At 38.5% G+C, this 25,829-nt stretch overlaps 1 protein-coding gene across 1 annotated transcript in view; it reads left to right on the forward strand.

Annotated features, from left to right (window-relative positions):
* The first annotated feature begins 2,368 nt into the window (after positions 1-2,368).
* LOC131156225 (phospholipase D delta) overlaps positions 2,369-25,829 on the forward strand; it is a 46,548-nt gene continuing 23,087 nt past the window's right edge. Inside the window, exons 1-2 of the mRNA XM_058109747.1 lie at positions 2,369-3,797; positions 24,827-24,943. Coding sequence (XP_057965730.1) covers positions 2,850-3,797; positions 24,827-24,943 — 1,065 coding nt within the window. The 5' untranslated portion in view covers positions 2,369-2,849. The remainder of the gene's footprint in view (positions 3,798-24,826; positions 24,944-25,829) is intronic.

The raw sequence follows: 25,829 nt of genomic DNA on the forward strand, positions 1-25,829 counted from the left end.
AGATTATCATGACATACTTTTCACCAACTAGCATTTTTTCAACCAACTAAAGCAAGCTCTAGCTCCTCTATAATTGTTCAATATTACCTAGTAAAGTCAAAATAACCAATTTAAGTTAAAAAAAATAATGCCTATTATAGGCTTGCATGTTTTCCAAATGCTAATAGCTTGTACAAAATTAAATAAATCTACTTTTCTATACATGATAATTGATTATTGTGGAATCAACCCGAAGCTGAGAGTAGTTAAACCCAATTTGTTTACCTCAAATAAATTGTCAGGTTTTTTTTTTTTTTTGGGTCTGGTTGAAGTGTGGGAAGAAACATAGATGGAAAAGAGCAGCACACCATACTTGGTATTAGGATTGCCTTTCACCACTTTCTGTCCATACTTACGCCAGCGATATCCATCATCCAATATATCAACCTCACTAACAATTTGAACATCAACTCGTGGCTCCTGATTTGGCTTAATCTGTGGAATAATATCAGCACTATTGGAGTCTTGTTTCCTACGCTTTGAGTCGGGATCTGGGTAAGCAAGTCCATGGTCATATCTGCAAGTTTGGGCCAAAATCGAATAGCATGACAGAAAATGCATTTATAGATATATATGCAAAATTTGATAATTTAATAGAGGTGCACAAAATGTTCGAAGATATGACTGACAAAGATGCAATTTCATGGAACAATCTCATTTATGGACATGCTAGATTGGGTTAGTTGCTTGGGGAAAAATCAATCTTTGACGAGATGCTCAATAAGACTTTTGTTTCTTGGACATCAATGATATTTGGATATGCTAGAATTGGGTGCTATGCTAACGCCTTAGGTGTTTCTCTTTAAATGCAAAAGGTTGGTATTAAACCCGATGAGATCAGTATTATTGCTGTCTTGCTTGCTTGTGCGCACCTCGGAGCTCTTGAACTAGGGAAATGGATTCACATTTACATAGATAAAAATAGGTTTTTTTTGTAGAAGACTTACATTTGCAATGCACTCATTGAAATGTATGCAAAGTGTGGAAGCATAAATCAAGCCTTCTAGGTCTTTGATCAAATGTCTCAGAGAGATGTGATTTCTTGGAGTACCATGATTGGAGGTTTGGCAAGTCATGGAAAAGCTAGAGAAACTGTTGAACTATTTCGTGAAATGCAAAAAGCGAAGGTTGAACCAAACGTTATTACCTTTCGTTATCAAGGATTGAAAAAGAAGACCTCTCAAGAATTCCTCATAGATGGTGTCAACTATTGTTGCCAAAATCGAACCACTTTCACGAATCATTCCTTGATCACGACCACCTGAAAAAAAACAAATAAAAATGACTTGGAGGACCTGAGATGTATCCCGGGGGATCACTTTGATGCCTATGTAAGGGAATTGTTGAGAGGTTAATTACAACAGTAAAAGAAGGGGTATAAAATTAGATACCCTTACCTCTTCTCCGGGTCCCTTTTTATAGTGGTGAAATTTGACCTTGTGGTGATATGGTTTTAATGGGCGCATTATTGCGCAGACATAAATCGCTCTAGCCTTTAAAAGCCTTAACTTGGGTGACTTTGTAACAACCCCATTAATAGTCAATGCTGGCTTGACCATAAGGTCATTGAGCAGCTTGCGGTCCCAAATATTTTGGGGCCCCAAATAATTTTTTTTAATATTAATATTATTTATGATGCCATCTCTTCCCATACATTGTTTTTCCCATTATCTCAAAAATTTGGGGCCCCCAATTTTTTTTTAAAGTTAACATTATTTATGATGTCATCTTTTCCCGTACATCCCACTATCTCAAAAGTAAATGAAATTATATTTTAAAAAATAAAGTAAATGTAATTTAATTATTTCTTTTTCAAGTTTTAATGTAATATTGAATATAAAATTTTAATTAGTGATTTTGTATTTCAAAAAATTAGAAAAAATAATTTTAAATAAAAATAAAAATTAAACAAAATATTAAGAATTCTTAATTAAATCATTCGCCTAGAATCCCATATTGTGAAGAGACCCTGTAATGAGTGCTCTGATGTTTATGGAAGTCGTAATAATGAGTGTGGTGTACGTAATGAGAATAATTTTGGGTATGTTAGTAATTTTTTAATATGTATATTTTAATTTAAAAATAAAAATGAGTATTTTTTAGTTAAGTTTATAATTTATTTTACTTTTAGAAATATTAACCAAATATGTTGTTAATTTTTAATTTTTAGTTTCTCTTTTTTATTTAAATTTTAAATTTTTTATTTTCGTTTCTCTAATCCTGTAAATTAACCGGATGGATAATGCATTGTTGGCGGACCCCACGTGTTCGCGTATTCCAAACACCAAGTCACTTCAACATGAAGCTGAAGGTCACCCCACATCATACCACCGTCGAAAGAAAAAGAAAATTAAATAAAGGCCGCTGCACGGTTGGCGAATGAATGAATCCGCATCTCACCTGCCCAATGCCACTCCCTAGTGGGGTTGGGATCCGATGCTGCCTTCTGCCCCATTCTCGGCGATTCTCTTCTTTTCTGCTTTTCAAAGCTGGCGTGTAATTTTCGGACCCCGATTTTCATCATCCATATCATTTACATGTCACCCGCACACGGACACTGCTCACCCCGTTTAAATAAACTGTTAATCGAACAGAACTGCTAGCCACGAAGCCCCAAGCTCCATTCCACGACCAGCTCCTCTTCCTCGGCATTCGTCGCCATCATCGTCTTCTTCTTCGGCTGCTTCGATGCATTTTCGTCTCTGTAAATCGTATTTCTGCAATTTCAACCTAGAGTGCGGTTTGGAGTTAATTTGAACGGCGACGGTGATTTTTGAGACTCGAGAAGGGGGCTCAGTTCGCAGGTTTCAATGGAGGGGAATTCTTCGGACCAGCTAATCTACCTCCACGGAGACCTAGATTTGAAGATCATCGAAGCTCGTAGGTTGCCCAACATGGACATGGTCTCCGAGCATCTCCGCCGCTGCTTCACCGCCTGCGACACCTGCCGCACTCCCTCCTCTGCCGCCGACTCCCCCGGCCGCCGTGGCGACCGGGAAGGCAACGAGAAGGTGCAGCACCACCGGAGAATCATCACCAGTGACCCGTACGTCACCGTCCGCGTCCCTGGAGCCACGGTGGCTCGGACGCGCGTGATCTCCAACTCTCAGAACCCTAAGTGGAACGAACACTTTGTGCTTCCCCTGGCCCACCCGCTCTCCAACCTGGACTTTCAGGTCAAGGACAACGACATGTTGGGCGCCGAGCTCATCGGGACAGTTGCGATCCCGGCGCAGAAGCTCCAGTCCGGCGAGGTCATCAGCGGCTGGTTTCCGGTGGTGGGGACCAATGGAAACCCGCCCAAGCCGGGCGCTGCGCTTCATCTTGAGATGAAGTTCACGCCTTGCGAAAGGATTCCCTTGTACCGGCATGGCATCGCCGCTGATCCGGAGCGCTTGGGCGTGAGGCACACGTATTTTCCCTTGAGGAAAGGTGGAGCCATGACGCTGTATCAGGATGCCCACGTTCCCGACGGAATCTTACCCAAGATAGAAATAGACGGCTGTAGGAATTTTACACAAGAGAAGTGTTGGGAAGATATTTGTTATGCTATTACGGAGGCTCATCATTTGATCTACATTGTTGGTTGGTCTGTTTTTCACAAGATTAGGCTAATCAGGGAGCCAACCCGGCCCTTGCCTCGGGGTGGTAATCTTACTTTGGGTGAATTGCTAAAGTATAAGTCACAAGAAGGGGTTCGGGTACTGTTATTGGTTTGGGATGATAATACCTCACACAGTAAATGGTTCATCAACACGGTGAGACATCAAACCGCCTCTTGTTTAAAGTGTTTGATTTATTGATACTTTAGTGTATTGTTAATTGTCTTTATGACCATATGCATGCTAATTTTGCTCGGACCTTTTATATGAAATGTTTGCTTTAGAAGAAATGTGGAATATTTCGGTTCTTTTGCTTGAGTATTGCTGTTGTTTGATAGGATGCATGAAAGGACGATTTTCATGTAACTACTTTAAAAAAGGAAGATAAGTTTTGGATGTAGTTTTATTGAAAAGGGAAAGCAAATGAAAAGAAGCTTTGGGCTTTAACTTTTAATGTTTAAATCATTTTGTCTTTTGATGTGTAGGGCTTTGATCATCTTCAAGAAAAAGCAATTTCTGTGAAATTCATGTCTTTGTAGACAAAATTTGTAATTTGCGTTGACAAGATGATAAAGTTTTGCTGGAGAAGCACTTCTATTTTGGGTTTTTTGTGCACGATGAACTTGGATGCGGTTTTTGCTTCTCACTTCATTGTACTTTTTTGCGCTTAAATGCTGCATAGGAAATTCTTGTGACAATTTTCATGGGTGAGTGCGCCAATTGTAAGGGCAAATCAATCAGATGTTATTAAAAAGAATTATGTTGTCACACAGCTGGTCCCAAGCTCGGGTAATGGAGAAGGGTTGCGTTAGGTAGCTAATAGTCATTGTAAAACTTGTCAGATCTCTATGAATTGAATCCTTATCGAGTATACATTGGTGCATCCTTTATGAGCGACGCTTTGCACTTATACGACCCAATACAATGTCAAATATGTGAGGGTTCTTGCAACATTCTAGATGTGGGTGGGTAAAAAAGTTAGTTTAAGAGACTAAGGTTAGCAACATTGGATATGGGGACACTTATAGGTAAAAGTTTGGAGATAGTAGAAGAAAAATTAACTTAATTTGCCTTCAAGGAACTAAGTTGGTAAGGGGAGAAAGTTAGAGGAATTGAAAAATGAGGATTTAAATTTTGATATATTGGAATAGAAAGAACATAAGATTGGGGTAGGAATCTTCATAAACAAAGACAAGATGGTGTAGTAGATGTTAACTGATTAGGGGATAGAATTATGAAATCAAGATAGTCTTAGATCTAGAGATAATAAATGCCATTAGTGCTTATGCTCCTCAAATAGGTTTGACAAAAAATCTCAAAAAATTGTTTTTGGAAGAATATAGATAGTATTATAGAAGGGATATCTAGGACTAAGAAAATATATATAGGAGCTGATTTGTTTGTTTGCTGCAAAGCATGGTGGGCCCTATATCACCACGCGCTTCCACTGTACATTGTCTCTTGCTAATAGTGATTTGTGGTAGGCTCGTCAAGGCTTGAGTCCTTAACTATCAAAAATAATATTTATAAAACCTAACTATTCCCAAGTTCAGTCGAAAGTGGGGAAGTCGGGTGTTGATCCACAGGAACTAAACTGTGTAGTTGTAAACTTTTTCTCAATTAGTTTATTAATGCCTTGTGTAAAAGGAAAGATAAAAGGATGATATTTTGCAATGGGTGAAATCTAACCAACTTCAAAAAAGCAAGTAAAAATTATATTACCCTACTCCTGCAAAGCAGTGCTGAGATTATGAATCAGGTGTTGCACTTCTTGCCTCTGACTACGTTCAACTAAAAATACATAAGAGTACTAACCTGAGACATCTTAGGCCAAAGCGGGAGAGGGTCATTCAAGGGCATAGGGTAACAAGGATGCACCAACCGTCTGGAGCACGGTCGGGAATCGAAGTATACCCTATCTCAACAATCATGGACACCTCTGCGTATCTGTAGCCAACTACTTATCCGGACTGAAATAATAGTAGTGCTATTCCTTACTGCTGCCTTTCATCATTCATCAAAGCAATACATCAAAAGCGGTAAAGGAAAGCATATAAAAAGAAAGCGGTAAAGAGAAAGCAAGTAAAAGATCGATCTTTTGTATTTAGTATGTCCATCACCAACGCCAAAAGGAACAAGTGAATGATCATGTAATATACACGGAGATTACACAAACGCCGCCGATTGTCACATGCACACACCGAAACAGGAATTGAAATCTACTTTACTCCTACTCTAACTTGGCTCTCAATGGTGTCTTAGGTCTCTCACTAACCTAAGAGAGGCCAAAGGGGAACCCAGAGCTCATGTTCATAGTGATGGTCGAGGCTTACAAAGTTTGTTTCACAGTTTAGGAAAGTCTGCAGCATATCTCGCGTAGAAGATCGTCGCTATCGACCAAGTCGCTCCCATGTCTTCGTTGTGCGCACCCTGTTCGATTCTCTCGAGAAAGCAAGGATTTAAATCTTTAGCATTGTTGACTCAGTCACGCCATGGGGTCTTGCTAGTCGAGTTGATGGTTGAGGCTTGCAGGATCTCGAACTTCAGGGAATTTCAAGAACTTGACATAGTTGCTCCTCATGGCCTCTCTGGTCGAGCACATCGCTGAGGCTCTCAGTATTTTTGATCTTAGTCTTGCCTCAGTATCTCGACTTGGTCGCCCTTGAGAGTCACTTGGTCGAGGGATTGGTCGACCCTTGCAGCAATTCTTCCTTAGTCTGAACCTTGGATTCTGCTAGTGAGGACTTGGTCTCCCCTTGGGTTGCTAGTCGCACCACTTGGTCGAGCAAAGTCTTCTTTTCCTTTGATGATCTGGAGCTTCAGGAGTTTGGCTGAGCATCTAATTTGAGCTTTGCATGTCCCTAAATTCTCCTTTAGCTTCTCGTAGCCTAATTCCTTAGTTTTAACCTCTTTTTCCTGAAAAAACGAACAAACCGTGCATAGCTTTGAACAATGATAACTCTGAGTAATTACATATAAAACAAGGATAAACAAAGGTAAATGAGGGTATAAAATCATGCATTTTAGGGACTCATCAATTTGGAGGAGGTATTTCCTAGTTTATTATAGAAGATCCATGTCAAGTTAGTCTTTAATCATTTTCCCCAAATTTTGGATTCATATTCTATAGCTGGGGCCACATTCCATTCCACTTTGAAAACATGTGGACTTCTCATTCTTATTTTATGTCGTTTGTATTGGAATCTTGGTAATTGGGATAGTAGCCTGTGTGAGGGGTGTGAGGGCTTTGGGTTTACCAAGAGGTTGAAATCTTTAAAGGTAGCCTTGAAAGGATGGAATAGGGATGTCTTTGGTATGCGCTGATTAAGATGTAATATTTTAAGAGAGATCGAGGATATTGTTCATGAGGAAGAGTTAGGTAATTTATCAAAGGATTTAATTTGTGGAAGAGTTTATCTTAAGGATGATTTTAAGTTTCTTAACCAAGGAAAAGTTGAGTTGGGGATGAAACGTTAGGTTAAAATGGGCCAAGGGATTGCTAAACTAGATTCTTTCATGGGATAGCTAATGAAAAACATAGGAGGAGTGGGATTGAAGAATTGAAATTGGATAGGGATGTTTCTTGAGACCAAAATGTTATTGTTGAGGAGGTTAGATTTTTTTAGAGATCTCTTTAAGGAGGATAACATTTGTCATCATACAGTTGATGGATAGGATTGGTGTCCCATTCCATGTGAGTAGTTTGCCCGGTTGGAGAAACCTTTAGAGGAGGATGAGTTTAGGCCGGCTATGTTTATCATGGATGGAAAGAAGTCTCTAGGGTCAGATGGTTTGAATGCAGCATTTTTGCAGTGTTGCTGGGAGATGGTTAAAAATGTGATTGGATGAAGTTGTTTCATGGGCTTTCTAGCAATTGGGTCATTCCCAAAAGTATGAGCTCGATTTTATCAGTTTAACTAAAAAAGGGTGTTCTGTTAAGGTTAGTGATTTCCATCCTATTAGTTTGACCATATGAGTGCATATGAGGTCATTTCAAAGGTCCTAGGTAAGAGGTTAAAACCAACCAACATCTGACAAGCACTAGCAAGACCATTCATATGAATGCCACACAAATTCACATCATTTTAGTCGGTATGAGAATAGTATCCTCCACACTAGATTCTTGAACACCAACACTGGGAAGCAGCACCTAAGAACAACAAATACAGAAGTGCCATAAATGAACAAAAACAGCAGAGTTTCAGTTAAGCACCAGCACCATTCTTCCCTTTCTTTCTACGAATCTTCTTCTATAAAACTCCAGCTCCTTGCCGTCCAAAATATATCCATCAGCTCTGTCGCATTGACCAGTGTGGGATGAAATGCAAGGCAACATCCTACCAGCACCAAACTGGTTTCAATATGGGGATCAAGTTTGCGATCCTTCTTACGGCTCTCAAGCTTTTTGAGGACTTGATTGCTCTTTTTAGTTTCCCCTCAGTAGTGGCTTCCCCTTCCTCTACTGTTTCTTACTTGGCCACTGCCTTCTTCTTGCCAATTTAAACACCATTGTGCTGAAGATACCACTGTTAGAAATTTGAATAGAGCTGCATCCACATGAACAATTGTGCTTTTCACTAGATTTATGTCTTAACAAGCTAATTGTTTGAGGCATCGTAGACCATCTCGAGGGTACAGGTCTTGTGCATGACAGTTTCACTAAACAATTTCCGGTGTCCAATCTGAGGGCTATCCATTTCACATTTCTCCCGTCACATGGAGACTCCTCACTGTTTTATCCCTTGAAAGCTTGGTGTTTGTGTGGCCAAGTTCATGGTGATGAGGTTCACCGTTTCTAGCTCTCAGGCACTGCTTCTGTTGGGGGGAGGGGGTAGATATATGTTGGATGTTGTTCTTGTGGCTATTGACGTTGTGGATGATATTAGGAGTAAGAAGGGTTTAGGTCTTAAGTTAGACTTTTTGAGAAGGCCTATGATAGGGTTAGTTGGTCTTTGTTGGATAAGATATTCAATAGGAAGTGGTTTGGAGCTATGTGGCAGTGTTGGATTAGGGGTTGTCTTCACCTCTTTTCTGCAATTATTAATGATCAGCCTAGATCTTGCTTTTCTGTTTCTAGTGGTGAGAGGCAAGGGGATCCCTTGTCTCTCTTTATCTGTCCTAGTAGCTGATGTCTTTACTAGGAGGATTGATAGGGGTTTGGTCCAGGGTGTTGCTGTTGGTAGGGAGGATGTGGTTGTTTCTCATTTGCAGTTTGCCGATTTTGTCCTTGTCAGACAATAGGAGATCTTTTTGCAATATTCTCACGATTTTACAAGTTCTTCAGTTAGTCTCTGGTCTTAAGATTAATTTAGCAAAGTGCAATCTAGCTGCAATTAATCTGAGTCCGGAGGTGACTTCTAGGTTTGCTGCCCTTGTAGGTTGTGGGATCCTATAGTGGCCTTTGTCTTATTTAGGAGCTCCCTTAGGTTCTTCAAGCTGAGGGATTTTGGGATCCAGTGAGTGCTATGATGGGTGGAAGGGCATGTATTTTCCTTGGGTTACCACATTACTTTATCCGTGACCACATTACTTTATCCGAGTGCGTCTTTCTTTGATTCCTCTGTACCTTTTTATCCTTGTTTAAGATTTTAGGGGTTGCGAATAGGCTAGAGATGATTATGAGAGATTTCCGTTGGTGGTTGGTGCGAGAGGTCATCTTGTGGGTTGGGATCTGTGGCGGATTCAGGACCTGGAGCCAATGGGTACTGAAGCTCACATGCATAACATGCTTTATGATTATTATTAGTATTTTTTTATGACATTAAATTTTTACAATTATTCGCTCATGATTATAAACTGTTATAATGAATTTAGACGTAGAGTTAAGAGTGCTAAATTCCTAGTAATTTTCTCGATAATTGAACTCATTGCATTTACTTATAACACGCTATCCTAAATTCCTAATAGTTCATATCTTAGCGACACTGGTAATAACACAAAAAATCGAATAAAAAAAAAGAAAAAAAGAAAAATCCAAACAAACATTAAAAGAAATAATGTGTTTTTTATTCTTACAAGTTCCAAATGTATTTGTTCAATTATTCTTTGGTAAAGAAAATTGCTCTACACTTCTACAATGGAGTTGGAATTTGGATGTTTCCAAAATGATAATTTCTTCACAAAAATATCAAATTAATATGGGAAAAAATAGCCATTTAGGGTTCACCTCAATTAGGGCTTTTGAAAGAAGTTTAGTAAACTATTTTCAAACTAGGAATTTACCCATAAAAATATCAAATGAATCAATATGGCAAAAATAACAATTTAGGGCCCTCTCAAATTGGGCCTTAACAAAGTAACTCAATTATTCAAGGCTCTCAAAATTTTATGAAGTTTCTGTAAAATATTTTAAAAAACAACATTACCTAGGGCTGAAGTGATAAAATTAGATCTGAATTGAGCTTTAAGGAGGGGAAGGACAAATTTGTCATGGCATGTTCAGGTAATGTTGTGAGGTGTGAGAGTCTTGAGGGAGATGAGTAGAACCAGCCATGCAGGCTGTGCAGTGTTAAGCAACTCAGGGCATCGTGGTTGCATGAGATGGTAAGGGACAGCCTGAGAGGAAGGATTGTTGAGGGTGAGGACTGTGGTGAGGGGTTTGAGCATAGAGGTAAAATGCAGATGGGCAGAACTGCTTGCAGATGCAGTATTGGGTGGGTGAGGGTTGAGGTTTCGGCTGCTTTCCTTTTCCTTCTCTCTTTCCCTTTCTTTTTAAATTTTGAAATAGCACCCAAGAATTTGTATGTTTAAGGATAATAGACCCCATGCATAAGTAAGTTGAGTTGGTGCAATTACCAAAAATCTTCCTCCCTTAACCCTAGTTATATATACTATTAAGGGATTTTTGGCCAATTGAGTGGTGGCTGTAGCCCACACTCAAGTCAATGTAGATCCGCCCCTGGTTGGGATGTTATTTGTAGGTGTAAGCATAGTTGTTAAAAACGCACCTGAGGCGCGAGGCGTAGAGAGGTGAGGAGGCCAATGCCTCATCCCATGCGAGGCGAGGCGAGGCGACCTGCAAGAGGTGCGATGAGGCGCAGAGGGGCGCCTTGAAAATTTTTAGCCTATTAAATAAAGAAATAGCCAGAGGCCAGAGCCCTAGCCCTCATTCGATTTGAACCAACAAGAGCCCTAGCCCTCTTTGACCCTTCAAAGCCCCAGGACCCTTTGTGAATTCGTCTTGCGCATTTCGAACCAGCAGGAGCCTTTGAACCAGCAGCGTGAGTTCGTCTTCGAGCCTTTGAACCAGTAGGAGCCTTTGTGAGCTAGTCTTCGTGCCTTCAAACCAGCAGCTGAGTTTGTCTTCGACATTTCGAACCAGCATGACCCTTCGCGAGTTTGTCTTCCACATTTCGAACCAGCAGGAGCCTTCACGAGTTTGTCTGTGAGCCTTCAAACCAGCAGTGTGAGTTCATCTTGGACATTTCGAACTAGTAGCGTGACTTCGTCTTCGACATTTCGAACCAGCAGTGAGCTCGTCTTCAAGCCTTCAAACCTTCGTAAGTCGTCTTCTTCTTTTTCTTCTTGTTAAGATCTTCTTCTTCGTTTTCTTTTTCACTTCTTCTTCTTCGTCTGCTGCCTGCTACTTCTTCTTATAATATTATATGTAATTAAATATGTAGTTTAATGCAAGTTTATTACGAATACATAATACTTTTTTGACTGAATTTAGCTACTGTTTTATAATTTGTTTTGTACTCTTTTATTTTGATGTTGAACTATGTTGAATTGTTGATGCTTTTTGCCTTGGCAATTTCATTAAATTTTCAATTTTTGTATTGAATGTTTTGGCATTTTAAATTCTAATATTACTAGTTATTCATATGTTCATATAACAATTACCCCAAATAAACATTTTACAGCATTTTAATAGTTGGTGAGGCGTGCACCTTGGCCTTGCGCCTCGACTTCAAATACCCTTTGCACCTTGGCTCACCTTGTGCCTCTGACTACTATGGGTGTAATGTAGTAACCCGAACCACGGAAATAAAGAAATAAATAAAAGAAGAGAGAAAAGGAAAGAAAAGAGGGAAATTGGTTTGGCACAGGACCAAACCGTCGACGGTTTTAGGGAGTCTCAGAAAAACTGTTGATGGTTACAACTACAGAGAGCAGTTTAAGTGCCAAATCGTCGATGGTTTTGTAAAGCCTAGAAAAACCGTCGACGGTTTTCTTGTGGGCTGAGTTACTTAAGGGCTAAGTAACATAATTTTTCTTCATAACTCTTATTTGCTCTCTCTCTCTAATTAGGGTTTTGGAAGACTCTCTCTCTCTCCTAAGCCTCCCGGATGACTTTTGGGTACTCCTCGATTCTCTCTCCCTCCTTCTAGCACGTAGGCCGTTGATCTTTGGTAGATTCGAGCGGCTAGGTTTCGCGGTTTTGAAGGTTTTAGGCAGTTTCTTCAGGAACAAGTAAGGGGATTAGATTATGTCAGTTATTTTTAAAATATGAAACGATTAAATTGCAATATATGTTTATAGAAATGGTATATTTGATTTTCTGAACGAATCAGGCATATGAAAATGGTTGTTTTGACTTTTATACGTTTTTGGGGAAAACTAATGTGAATGGGCTGAACATATCCTATTTTCAGTAATATGTATAGTTTGAGTTAAATTAAACCCTGGAGATGCTCATGCCTCTATTTTTAGTAACTTATATGTTTTCCAGACAGTTATGTATATTTATGATTTATCAGATGAAAATTGTGTGGTGTGAGAACGGTTTAAAATGACATAAATGAATAGATTGTTTATACAGTTATGATATAGTATGATATGACGATTATAAACCGAGATGTGAGGTGATGACTATAAGCCGATATGTGATATGACGGCCGAGTTATAAAATGCCGGTTTTATACCGAGACAGTATATGACAGATATTTGATAGAATTATGAACAACTTATGTTTTATACAGTTTATGAAAATAAATTATGATTTCAGTTTTATTGTGTAAATTGCATATGATTTAAGAACCCTGAGGATATAAGATGTTATGTTAAGAGTACGGTACCATAGCTATGTGTTGGCAGTGAGTGCAATCACACGGGGATGGAAGTGTGATGCGGGATAGTTGATTTGTGGCCTGGGTGCAGTACTACTCCCGATGTAGTTCCGGGGGACCCCTCCCGATGTAGTTCTAGGTGACCCTCCCGATGCAATTTTGGGTATAGGGTGGACACAATTGTACCTACCTTTTTCTGACTTAGCTATGGTCGGCCGGCCATGTGCTAAGTCCAACCTTCGGGCCGTACAACCCGTCATGGGGGAAACATGTCGATGGGAAAGCATGATGATGCTACTTCAACAGTACAGGGTGATTTCTTTTATGCATTATATGGACAAATTTACCATTAATGGGCTATACTGAGCCGACCGTACATTATTCATAAATTATATATTTTCAGTATTATAGATCAGTACAATTTTAAAATGTCATTTCAGATACAGTTAAATAATGGAAGTTTTATATTCATAGGAAAACTCATGTTAGCCACACACTGATGATAGTCTAATCTGCCTTACTGAGAAGTGTCTCATCCCATTATCTATATCACTTTTCAGGTCTTACAAGGAACTGTGCCTAGCTTACCTTGGGGCTGGGACTAGATGGTTGATAGTAGTAGTCAGAGTTGGTGAGACACCAACTATTATGTTTTGATATTTTGGGGTTGTAATATATTGACAGGAAGTTTATATGTATATTTGTGGATAGTTAGAACTCTGGTAATATGATTGAGGTGTTTTCTTTTGCTGTATGGTTTTACTTTTAGTTATGATAGGACCACCCGGTTTTCCCTTATTAGGGCGGGTGGAGGTATTATGGTATTAGAGTTTATTTTATTCACAAATAACACCTTGGGCCCACTTTCGGGTTTGGGCTGCTACATGTAAGGTAAGCTGGTGTCGAAGAACACCTGCTTCGGTGGTAAGTGATTATGGTGTTTCCCTTTGGAAACATATTCTTTATAGCATAGGATTATGAAAAATAAATTTGGTCGGGGGACAATTGGTGGGATGCTAATTTTATTGTAGAGTTGCTTATGGAAGTCCATAGAAATTCATTTCGCTGGTATCTCCTTTTTCTTGTATTAAATATAAAGTGGGAGATGGTTGTACATTTTGGTTTTGGAAGGATCTCTGGATATGATAATTGTGTTTTTCAGCTGCCTTTCCTTCCCTTTTCCACGTTACTTTGTGTCCTAATGCATTTATTTCTTTTTTTCTCCCCATTTTATTCATGAGTGAGGTTTCTTGGAGATGTAGGATGAGAACCGGCTATTTGGATGGATCATTTCAACCCAATTAGGAGGCTTTAGTCAAAGAATAGGGTGAATGGTTTATTGGGTCCGAAACCCAAATGTCCTTAGTTTGTTGTTCGAGTATGTTTGTGTAGTTTGCTTGTATTAGGATTATTCATGTTGGGGGCGGCTTGTTTGTAGTAATTGTGTATTCTAGGGGTATGTTTGTAATGCTGTGTAGTTTTAGGGGTATGTGTCTAATTTCATGTGTTCAAAGGCTTTCTTATAAATAGTGTGTGAGAGTCATGATGTAGGCAGTAGTTGATGAATTTGAATTGGAATTGAAAGTGAGTTTTCCCCTTGGTATCTTCTCTCTCCTCTCTTTCCCTTCCTTCCTCTCTTCTAAATTCTCCATGGCTGCAGAATCTTGATGCTGCCCCTGCATCATTTGGTATCAGAGCCCAACTTTGATCTCCATTCTTCATTTCAATCCCCCATCGTCCCCTTTTCTCTTCTCTTCTGCCCTATTCTTCCCCCCATCTCTTCTTCTCTTCTTCTAATATTCTCTCCTAATTCTCTCAATTTCTGATTTCTTCTCTTCTCCTCCTTTCTTCTCTGTTCTGATATCCTGTTCTATCCCTAATCCTTTGCTGCGCAGCAGCCTTCTCCCCTTTTTCTCATCTTCTGTCCCTAATTCTCTCCCATAACTCTCTCAACTCTCTTTCTCATTTCTGAATTCTGTTGCTCTCTCTTGGCAGTTTCTGTCCAGTAACTCCTCCAACCTCCCATCTTCTTCTTTTCTCTCCTTCAATTTGTTAATTCTCTCTCTCTCTCTCTCTCTCTCTCTCTCTCTCTCTCTCTCAGTTTAAAAAAAAAAAATGCCCAAAAGCTGTTCTGCAGTTTTTGAACATTTTCTGAAATTCCATCTGTGTCCCCATTTTTCACAAACCACCTTCCAGATCCCTTCCTGCAACACCACCCATCCCATTGAAAACAAAACCCCCTGAAACCCTCACCCTCAAGTTTTCATCACCGTCCGACCATTGGTGGAACCCCCACGCGCCGGCCAAAAAACGTCTCCAGTCATCAGCTCTTTGAAAGCTTTATCCTCCTGCGCTATTCTCATTACAACACCAATACTATTGTACTCCCCATTCATTGATCTCCTTTCGCCCCAAAAATCATTGCTGGAAAGCTGCCGCGCGACTCATGCACCCCTTGCGCCGGCGACTGCGAGTGGGATTCTGCCAGACTCCCCTCCTGCTGTCAGAGTCACGAGAAATGGGTTCCCAGCTTCGAGAAATTGGTGTTTTCTCCATGATATTTTGATATGCAGCATGGTATTTTGATCACTGACAACATATTGCAAGCAAGCCCGATAATTTTGGCACGAAACCCTGAAATTGCTGCTGCCAGCATAAAAAAATCAGGTTTTTTTTTTTTGCTGCATATGTGAGTTTTGCTAGTGAATTTGTTTCATTTCTGTGTGATACCCAAGATTAAAAGTGACTTGAAGATTGTTCTTAAATAATTGGAAGTGAAGTTTGTGATTTGTTTCATATAATTGCATCATGGCGACCAATGTTGAATTGTCTGCAAAGGTGGAGTTATTATTGGTAGGGTACAAAATATGGAAAATGCTTTGGAGACTATTATTGGTGCTTTGAATAGGCTAACAATCGAAGTTGCAGCCATAGGAAAAAGACCCATGGAATTTCCCCCCAAACAAGATGGTAAAATAGCTGCTGTCCCTCATGTTTTTGAGTTGTGTGAACGCCGAAATAATCATTTAGTAAGGGAATTAAACTAAGTCTTAGATTTTAATGGTGATGGTTCTCCTGATGAATTTGATGATTGGGTGTATTCTTTGGATTACTATTTCCGAAGATATGACATGAATGAGGCTAGAAATTTGTACTTTGCTTAATCAAAATTGAAGGGAACTGCTCAAATTTGGTGTATTAAACAAAGGGAGTTCTTTTGAAGAAGGAGATATGGTGAGATTACAACGTGGGATAAGATGAAACAAGCTATGCAGGAGCAGTTTGCACCTCCCAATTATCAATAGCGTGTTCATTGTTAGATTACCACTTTACCTAAAAGCTTAAGCTATTAGGTTGTGGGCCAACAATGTATATCAAGCTTTAATACTCCCCCACACGTGCAACCTGACCACAAGTGGAGAGATAAACACACGATAAATAACACCCATGATGAATTTTTTTAAACACCAAAGAATAAACTTGGGTGATGAGACTAGAACCCAGGACCTCCTGGTAACCAGAGCTCCGATACCATGTTAGATTACCACTTTACCTAAAAGATTAAGCTATTATGTTGTGGGCCAACAATCAAGCTTTAATATTCATCTCCAGCTTTCTGATTTGAAGCAAGAAGAAAAGAAAATGATGGAGTATACTAGTAGATTTTATCATTTGGCTATTCGTGTCGATATAGAATGGAAAGAGGATGTTATGATAGTTCTACAGAAAATGGTTGAAGCCACCTATTGCCTCCAAACTTGCTGCATGTCGTCTCATCACAATTGGGGATGCAGCACAGGTTGCCGCTTAGATTGATGAGGACATGCAATGCAATCCTCCTTGAGCTACATCAACCCTTGGGTTTGAGAACAGTACTTGTGGAGTCGTATGAGAGAAGACGGTTGAGCAATTGGGCAAAGGCGTTCAGACTAATACCTCTTGGAAGACTCTTGAGCATTCTTGAACAATTTCTAAGAGCCAGCCATTTCTCAAATGCTTTAAATGTTAAGGTTTTGGACATCGAGCTGCACAATGTCCTAACCAATTCATGGTTGTTGCAAAAAAAGACAAAGAAGATGATGATTATACTCAAATAGTTGAAGCAGAAACAAAAATTTCAAGGGACTTAGATGATGATGGCAATTTGAGAACCCGTTTAGTGCTTTGACATATGCTCTCTTCCCACAAGGTTAAAGAGACAAAGAATTGGGCGCGGACCAACATCTTTCAAACTCAAGTTGTATGCCAAAAACAGCTTTGTACTTTGGTTGTTGAACCTGGTAGTCGCACAAATGTAGTTTTTGAAGAAGCTTTGAAGAAGTTAAATTTGGAAGTGGAGCCTCATCTCGAACCATACAAAATTTATTGGGTGAATAATACGAACTTGAAGGTCCATGATTGTTGCTTACTTACCTTCAAGATTGGTTCCATTATAGAGATAGTACAAAGTGATATCCTTCCTCCCATAATTTGTTGTATCCTTTTGGGCCAACCATGGTTATTTGATAGGAAGGTGAAGCATGATGGTTATGAGAAGTTTTATTCCTTCTCCATTGACAACAAGAAGTATAAGTTGATGTCATCACCAATTCTTCCACTCACCAAGTTGAAGTGTATTGCTGGTTACTTTCTTATGAAACGAGATGACTCTATTCTTGGTGATGGACCCCTTGGCACTTTCCTCAACTGACGGGGTTGAGTTTTTTTTCGGAAGGAGGGAATTGATGTAGGACAAGAAGCATCTATTCGGATGGATAATTTCGCCCCAATTAGGAGGTCCGTGTCAAAGAATAGGGTGAATGGTTTATTATTGGGTCCAAAACCCAAATGTGCTTAGCTAGTTAGTTGTTTAAGCATGTGCGTGTAGTTTTCTTGTATTAGGATTATTTATCTTGGGGGCTTGTTTGTAGTAATTGTGTATTCTAGGGATATGTTTGTAATACAATGTAGTTTTTGGGGGATGTGTGTAATTTCATGTGTTTAGAGGCTTTCTTACAAATAGTGTGTGAAAGCCATGATGTAGGCAGTTGATGAATTTGAATTGGAATTGAATGTGAGTTTCCCCCCTGGTATCTCCTCTCTCCTCCCTTCCCCTCTCCCTTCCTCTCTTTTAATTTCTCCATGGCTGCAAAACCTTGATGCTGCCCCTGCATCACTTGGGGTTTAAAATTTTGTAGAAACCTTAATTATAGGGAGACCAAGGAGATATATTCTCTCCTAGGTTTGCTGGATTCTCTCAAATATTCTCATGGCAGGGATCCTAGGGTCTGGATTTTACTCTCATCTAAAATGTTCTCTCCATTATTTTCCACTTGCTGATTGTTTGCGGGGAGCTAAAATTCCTTTGAAGGCCATACATATCCCTTCCCCTTGATGTGTGTGTTGTGTTATGCTAATAGTAAGGATCATGTGCATTTATTTCTTTTCATTGCTCTGTGGCCTGGTGTTTATGGAGTAATTTTTTTCCCGTCATTGCTCTGTAGTTCTCAAATAGAATTTTTTGTTGGTTGATTTTGTTGTCTTTGGGAAACAGAAGGTGAAGGTTTTGTGGCAGTCAGCTAGTTTTTGCAGATATTTTGGGTTATCTGGCTGAAGAGGAATGATCAAATTTTTCGTGATTGTGCTTCATCTATAGATCTTATTTGGGATAGTTATTTTTCTGGCGTTATTGTGGGTGTTGACTTCTGGATTTGTTAATACAGCCTTTTCTGATATTCAGCGGCATTGATTCCCTTTTAGCTTAGTTTCTTTGTTTCTCTATTTGTAGTAGTTTTTGTTTTTATTTTATAATGTGAGGATTTCTCATCCTCTTTGTATTGTCTTCAAACACTGGGGTCCTCCCCAATTTCACCTATCAAAATTTTTTAATAACTTCATTTTTGTTTCTGGTCAACAATATCTCAAATGTTGTCATATTTGTCTGAATGCAAGTTGGCTTGTGAGAATGTAAACACATTACGCATTAAAAATGTTGTAAAGTTAGAGATGGAGGAGAAAAGGAAAGAAGAGAAAAAAAGAAGAAAGCAAGAGAAAGAAGGAGGCAGTTGTTTCCTGGAGAGTTACGTACAACTCCAGGTCTGCCCCCTTATATATTATTAATAATAAAATCCTTAAGGACAAAAATACTCCTACTCACACAACCTAATTGCTGAAATAACACTCTTCTAACACTACCCCTCGAGCTGGAGGTGTAAAAATATCACCCAACCTTAGCTTGTTACAACCATTAGACAAGGTAGACTTAAATAAATCCTTTGTGAAAACGTTGCCTAACTGATTCACAGACTTCACAAAAGGAGTCTCATGACCTTTTTCAACTTAACATCCCTCACAAAATGACAGTTAACTTCAATGGTGCTTGGTCCTAATGAAATATTGGACTGCTAGCAAAATAAATGACAGCTTGATTATCACAAAACATATCCATGGGCTTCGTTACCAAAAACCCCTTCTTGACATATGAAACTTTAGCCACATAAGCCCACTTATAATATGAGCCATAGCTCGGTATTCTGCTTCAGCACTGAATCTTGCGACAACAGTTCGTTTCTTCCTATGCCATGTAACAAGATTACGTCCCACGAATGTATAGTATCCAATAGTAGACCTTCGATCATCAATGAAGCCAGTCTAATCTACATGTAAGAATCCAATGATCTCACTGTTTTTCATCGCATCTATATATCAAACCTTTGCTAGGAGAGCCTTTGAGATACCACAACATCCTACAAACAACATTCCAATGTGATTGTTTGGGATTTTCTGTAAACTGACTCAGTACCCCCACTGCAAAAGAGATATGTCAAGTCTATTGACAGTCAAGTAGATCAATTTGTCAACAAACTGCCTATGTCAATGTTTGTCTCCAAAGTGTGGTCAACATCCTTAAATAGCTTTATGTTAGGATCGATAGGATATTAATTGGTTTAGCTCCAAACAAACTAGTCTCACTTAGCTGGTCAAATGTGTATTTTCAATGAGATAACTCAACCCTTTCCTACATCTCCAATTGTGCTTTGTCATTGCTAATGATGATGATATCATCAACATTAACTACTAGAAGTATCACTAGTGTGTGTGTGTGTGTGTATTTTTTTTTTTGTTTTATTGGGTTTTTGGTGGGCAAAGACCAAACATTCAGGATAGCACTGAATGAAGCCAAATGTAGAGATGACTACAGTAAATTTGTTAAACCAGGCTCAAGGAAGTTGCTTAAAATTTTAAATGCCCTTGCGCAACCTATATACTTTACCATCCTTCCCCTAAGTAACATACCCAGGAGGTTGTAACTCTTCTTGCAAATCTCCATGTAAAAAGGCATTCATGACATCCAATGGTATATTGGTATTTGGGCCAATCAATATTAGCTACCAATGAGATCAACACCAACAAAAATTAGTTGAGCAATAGGAGAGATCTTAAAATAATCAATACCATATATTAGTGTACCCCTTGGCAACCAATCGAGCCTTAAGACGTTCAATAGAGTAGTCAAGAAGATATTTGATAGTGTAGACCCAATGACACCTAACCAACTCCTTACTAGGAGGAAGTTTCACCAAATCCCATGTCCTTGAGCAGTCAACACATCCATTCTACATCCATTGCATGCTTCCACCTAGGGTTAGCAACTACTTAAGCATCTGAGGAAGGGATAGAGATAGAGATCTTTGACTAGGCAAAAGAATGCATAGGACTAGGAAGGTGTTCAAATAAAACAAAGTGATAGTAGGATAAGCAATTAATGACTGCTGAGTACATGTTTGGGTACCTTTGCTATGTACAGCTGGCAAATCCAAGTGGTCAACGCATCCATTCTGCATCCATTGCATGCTTCCACCTAGGGTTAGCAAGGGCTTTAGCATGTGAGGAAGGGATAGAGGCGGTTTTTGACTAGGCAAAAGAATGCATAGGACTAGGAAGGTGTTCAACTAGAACAAAATGACAATAGGATAAGATAAGCAATTAATGGCTGTTGTGTACATGTTTGGGTACCTTTCTTATGTGCAATTGGAAAATCCGAGTAACATTGGGATGGATCTCCAAAACTAGAAGTCGAAGTAGTGAAGAGCAGAAGAGGTGATTGCATAGTGGTAGCAGTGTTTGTGCTTGCTTTCTGTCATTCATAAACCTTTAGTTGTTTCTTTGGGTCAATAATGGATGAATTTGGAGGAGCAGAGGTTTTCTCTAGATGGATAAGGGTAGGGATAGGAGGATCAATGCTTGATAGGGAGTAAAAAATCATAGATGGACTCAAAATATATTCATCCAATGAGGATCCAACACTAGAGAAATAAGGTGTCCTCTCAAAGAAGGTAACTTTTGCACTAATACATTTCCTGTGAGTGCAAGGATCGTAACATCTATATCCTCTTTGAGTTCTTGAGTAGCCAACAAAGACACCTTTAATAGAATGAGGGGAGAACTTGTCTTATCCCACACGTGGAACATGAACAAAATACGTGCACCCAAAGACAAAAGGCACAACAGAGGCACATGGATGTTTTTGGATACATGATAGAAAAGGGAATTTTCCCCCCTAGAACACTATAGGGCATCCAATTAGAAAACAAGCTGTAGGGAGAGCATTGATAAAAGGGTTTTAGAAACGTGCGTATGAAATGGTAAAGACTATGCTATGTCGAGTAAACGCCTATTTTTCCATTTAGCTACTCCATTTTGCTAAGGGTTATGTACACATGATGCTTGCTGAATAATTCCTTTGGCCAAACAAGAAGTCGAAAGCTCATTTATGAACAAATTCAAATGCATTATTAGATAAAAAAAATTTGAATACTAATGCCAAACTAGGTTTTTATTTCCTTGTACTTTAAGAAATCTAAATTTGTCTTTAAACAGATAGATCCAGGCCATACGCTAGAAATCATCTATGAAAGACGCAAGATATTGATGATTGGTCAAATTCTTGACGACCCCAAATAGGTTTGTTAAAAAATGATTAACTTACAAGACTCAACTCTAGACAGAAAGGATGTCCTAGTATGTTTTCCTAATTGACATGTGGAACACTTAAAAAATGAGAACTAGGTTTGAGCATAGGAAAAACTTAAATACAATTTTTGGAATTGATGGACAACCCAAATGAGCATGCATTGATCCATAGAAACACCAAGGGTAGAAATTGAATGGCAAGAACTGGATCAACCACCACCACCACCATCAAAATAGTACATACCATTATTCTCAAGCCCTTGACCAATACTCTTCTTTATTTGGAGATCTTGAATAACGTAATGAAAAGGAAAGAAGGTCACAAGACAATTATGAGATTTAGTTAATTGAGGAAATGATAATAGGTTCAAAGGAAATTTAGGCACATACAAGTTATTACACAGAAGAAAGAGGATTAGAAGGAAACAATAGAATCATGGTCCTAAAATTTTCACAAAATTTTCGAAATTTCCGTAGAAATTTTTGCTTTCCATCACTCTCAAAATCGGATTGGCAGTCAATTTCCATCTTACATAATTTCCATCGAAATTCCATGGATCATCTAGAATTTATCGAAATCTCGAAATTTTAGCAAAACTTGCTGAAATTTTAACTATAGAATGAAATTTCCTCCAAAATTCAGATGTGATATTTAGATGCGAAGTGAAATTTCTATTTTAGTTTATCCTTTTTTTTTTTTTGAAATTATAAGGGATTTTGAAATTATACGAAAAATTAAACTTAGAACAACATTTTATTTAACCACTCATGTCTAAATTATCTTTATTTATATAACAAATAATATTTAATTTTGATTTATAAATTTCGTATATATCAACCGAATATGTTCAATACACATTATCTTATGAATATGTTTAATACGCATTATATGACAACAGTTGCACCTCATACGCAACATGGATGTATTTGATTTGTAATATATTAGTCCTAAACCTAACATTATTATGTCCATTAACCATTTCTCAAGTTTCGTAAAAGAATTCCATGCTTTACTACAAATCCATTGTTTTTTAAAATCGAAATCGAAATTGACATTGAAACCAAAATGTCCATACTTTTGGAGCTTTGAAATTTTAGTTGAAGTCGGAATTTAAGACCTTGGGTAGAATATTGCCTCAACTAGAGACTGGTGTAGCTGAACCATCAGCAAGAGTAGCCTTGGAGTGTAAAATAGTGGGTTTATAGATTGAAATAAATTAGGACCACTCGTCATATGGGAGGAGACACTAGAGTTAATAACCCATGGTGAAGAGGATGAAGAGGCAAGAAGCCCAATTGTACCTAAATGGGCCATAGTAGCACTAGATTTAGAAGAATGGATTTGAAGTTGTTGAACCATGCGGTCAAGATTGTTATAATCCTCTCAGGGCACGCAGATGATGTACTCAACTTGCCAGTGGAGTGGCCAAGTGCACTTGAAGTGTCAATAGTATTATCACCCACAGCTAGAGCTTTATTGGCCCAAGTAGGTTTGCTTTCTTGGTCATATTTGAAAAACTTCTCATTTAGGTCAAAATATGAGTTTGATTTTCATCTTGTGAGAAGCTTTAATGGAGATCATCCCATACAGTCTTGGCTGTTTTATGGAACATCATGTTCGCAGCAATTTGTGGCTCCATGCTGTTCCACAATTACACAAGTATTATATCATTCTCTTTTGTCCAATCTTCATAGTCCTAATTGAATATTTGGACTTCCTTTGGCATTATTATGCACATGCATTGCTTGAGATGACAATAGATATTTGGAGGATCCAACCGATTTGATGGCTGTAACCTATATGTTAACAGTATCAGTGAAGGCTCTTTCTGTGGTGGCCATCAAAACCACCCTCAATATGCCACAATAAGTGCACACCAGTACCGGGAATGAACAAAACACCAGCAAAGTGGTATCAGGCAGCGCTCACAAGCACATTGCATAACTTCAAATCTTCAAGAGGGCTGCTCTGACCATTGAACATAAGTTACAATGTCCTACAAGGAATTACTTGAACATGCAGAAGTGGGCAGATGACAACAAGCACAGCAGGGGATAAGGCCATTGAACAGCAACCAAAACCACCAAAAACTGATACACCATTGCAGCACTCACCCAAAACAAAGAACTATCATGCCACAACCAACCAGTGAACAGCAACACAGCAACAGCAGATACCGGAAACAGTGTCACTTTACATCAGCAAATCACCATGAACACACACAGCATCCTACCAAGGATGGTGCACATCAAAACTGAGATGAAAAATGTCCTTAATGATTCCTAAACCAACGAGAAGATCAGATTTGAAAGCTGATTAGGGGAAGATAAGAAAGAAAATGAAAAACAGTGTGTCAACGAAAAAAAAAAAAAAAAAAAAATTCAGAAAAACCAAATTTAGAGGAGATTAATGCTCTGTTACAATGTTGGTAAGTTAGAGATGGAGAAGAGGAAGGAAAAAAAAAAAAAAAAAAAAGGGGAACAAAAGAAGAAGAAAGCAACAGAAAGGAGGCAGTAGTTCTCTGGAGACAGCTCCAGGTCTGCCCTCTTATATATTAATAATAATAAAATTTTTAAGGAAAAAAATACTCCCATTCGCACAACCTAATAGCTGAAACAAAATATTCTCTTCTAACAAAAAATTCACATACATTGTGGGCATTTCATGACAAGTTAACATGCCATGGCTGATTTAATTTTTCTAGTTTTTGTTTATGTTTACCCATTTATGTTTCTGCTAAGTGGAATCCTTGAAAGCGTTATCCAGATATGTCCTACTCTTCAGCATTTTTGCATGAAGTTTCCAGTCTCAAGACTTGAAATATGTACTTGTGTGTGACAGCCCAGGACATTTCCCATTACATTGGGCAGTGATGCTAGAGTGTAATTTTTCCTACTAACCAGAAAATAGTAAAAGAATTCAGTGAACTATGGGTATGAAAGCTACAATTGTCACCTTATGCTTGAAAATCTCTAGCTACCAAAACCAGTTTGGAATTTTAATTAAGCTTCATTTATGGGATAATCATGAGGGGCATAATGTTGCCATTTATGTGCCTGCAGTTTGTTGCTAATTTCTACTTATGTGCAATTATTCAGTTTATGTGCTAATTGCTAAATGAGGGTGCTAATTTCTACTGTTTATGTGCAATTATTCCGTTTATGTGCTGATTGCTAGATGAGGGTTTATTTTTAAGCAATCACATGAAATGTGTCTGGATGCAGGAGGGAGTGATGCAAACACACGATGAAGAAACCCGGAAGTTTTTCAAGCATTCATCTGTCATTTGTGTGCTTGCACCTCGTTACGGCAGCAATAAGCTTAGTTATATAAAACAAAAGGCAGGCTTTATTCCATTACCCAGTAATTTGTTGTCTATTAGATAGTGAAATTAATTATCTGCAGTAAAATTGGTTCTTTTTCACTTCAAAGAAAAAAAATTCTTTTTTCTTTTGTGCTAGTCAGATTGCACCTCACATATGTATTGGATTTAGAATGGTAATGACTTGTGCTGTGCATCTTTTACTCTGATACTTGCATTGTGTTGTACATATTTATATGATCTATATTCTATAGTGTACAAAATCTCACAGTTCTCGTGGATTTTACATGGTAATTGTCTAGTCGTTTCTACATACTCTTCAATTTTACTTGTCCATGACTGGCTAAAATGAGATTTACTTTTCTTCCTATGTTCTTTCTTTTAATGTTACATCCATTATAGGCACTTATATTCATGAAAATGTCGAACATTATGCTCATCAAGATCAAAGCTTATTGGTTAGTGACGACTTAATGAAGATTTTATGAATTATTAATGTGTTCTCCCACCCCTTTGCGAACCATTCAATTAAGTGGCAGTTGTGCATGTGATGCATATGTGAAATAAATTGAACTTTAAAGGAAGAAAATAAAACTCCTCAGGTTAGAGAGGGAGAAGAGGAGAAGAGATTAGAGGGAAAAGACCCTGTTGGTAGTACCCTGGAGCTTACATGTCGCTCCCGTTTTCTGCTCTTTTTATATATTGATAACAATAGGACGTGGAGAACAAAAATATCCTCACTCACACGGTCACACCACCTAAATACTTGTTAATGGTTATTTAGTCTTTTAGCATTATTATTATTATGTGTTAAGAGTTTGGTTAGTAATAACTAATAAGTGTGAGTTAGTAAGGGTATTATGGTCATTCCCATTGTATTTATATATATTATAAATAGAGGGTGA

Source organism: Malania oleifera, chromosome 1 (assembly GCF_029873635.1).
Source record: "Malania oleifera isolate guangnan ecotype guangnan chromosome 1, ASM2987363v1, whole genome shotgun sequence".
In the NCBI taxonomy this organism is placed as follows: Eukaryota; Viridiplantae; Streptophyta; class Magnoliopsida; order Santalales; family Ximeniaceae; genus Malania; species Malania oleifera.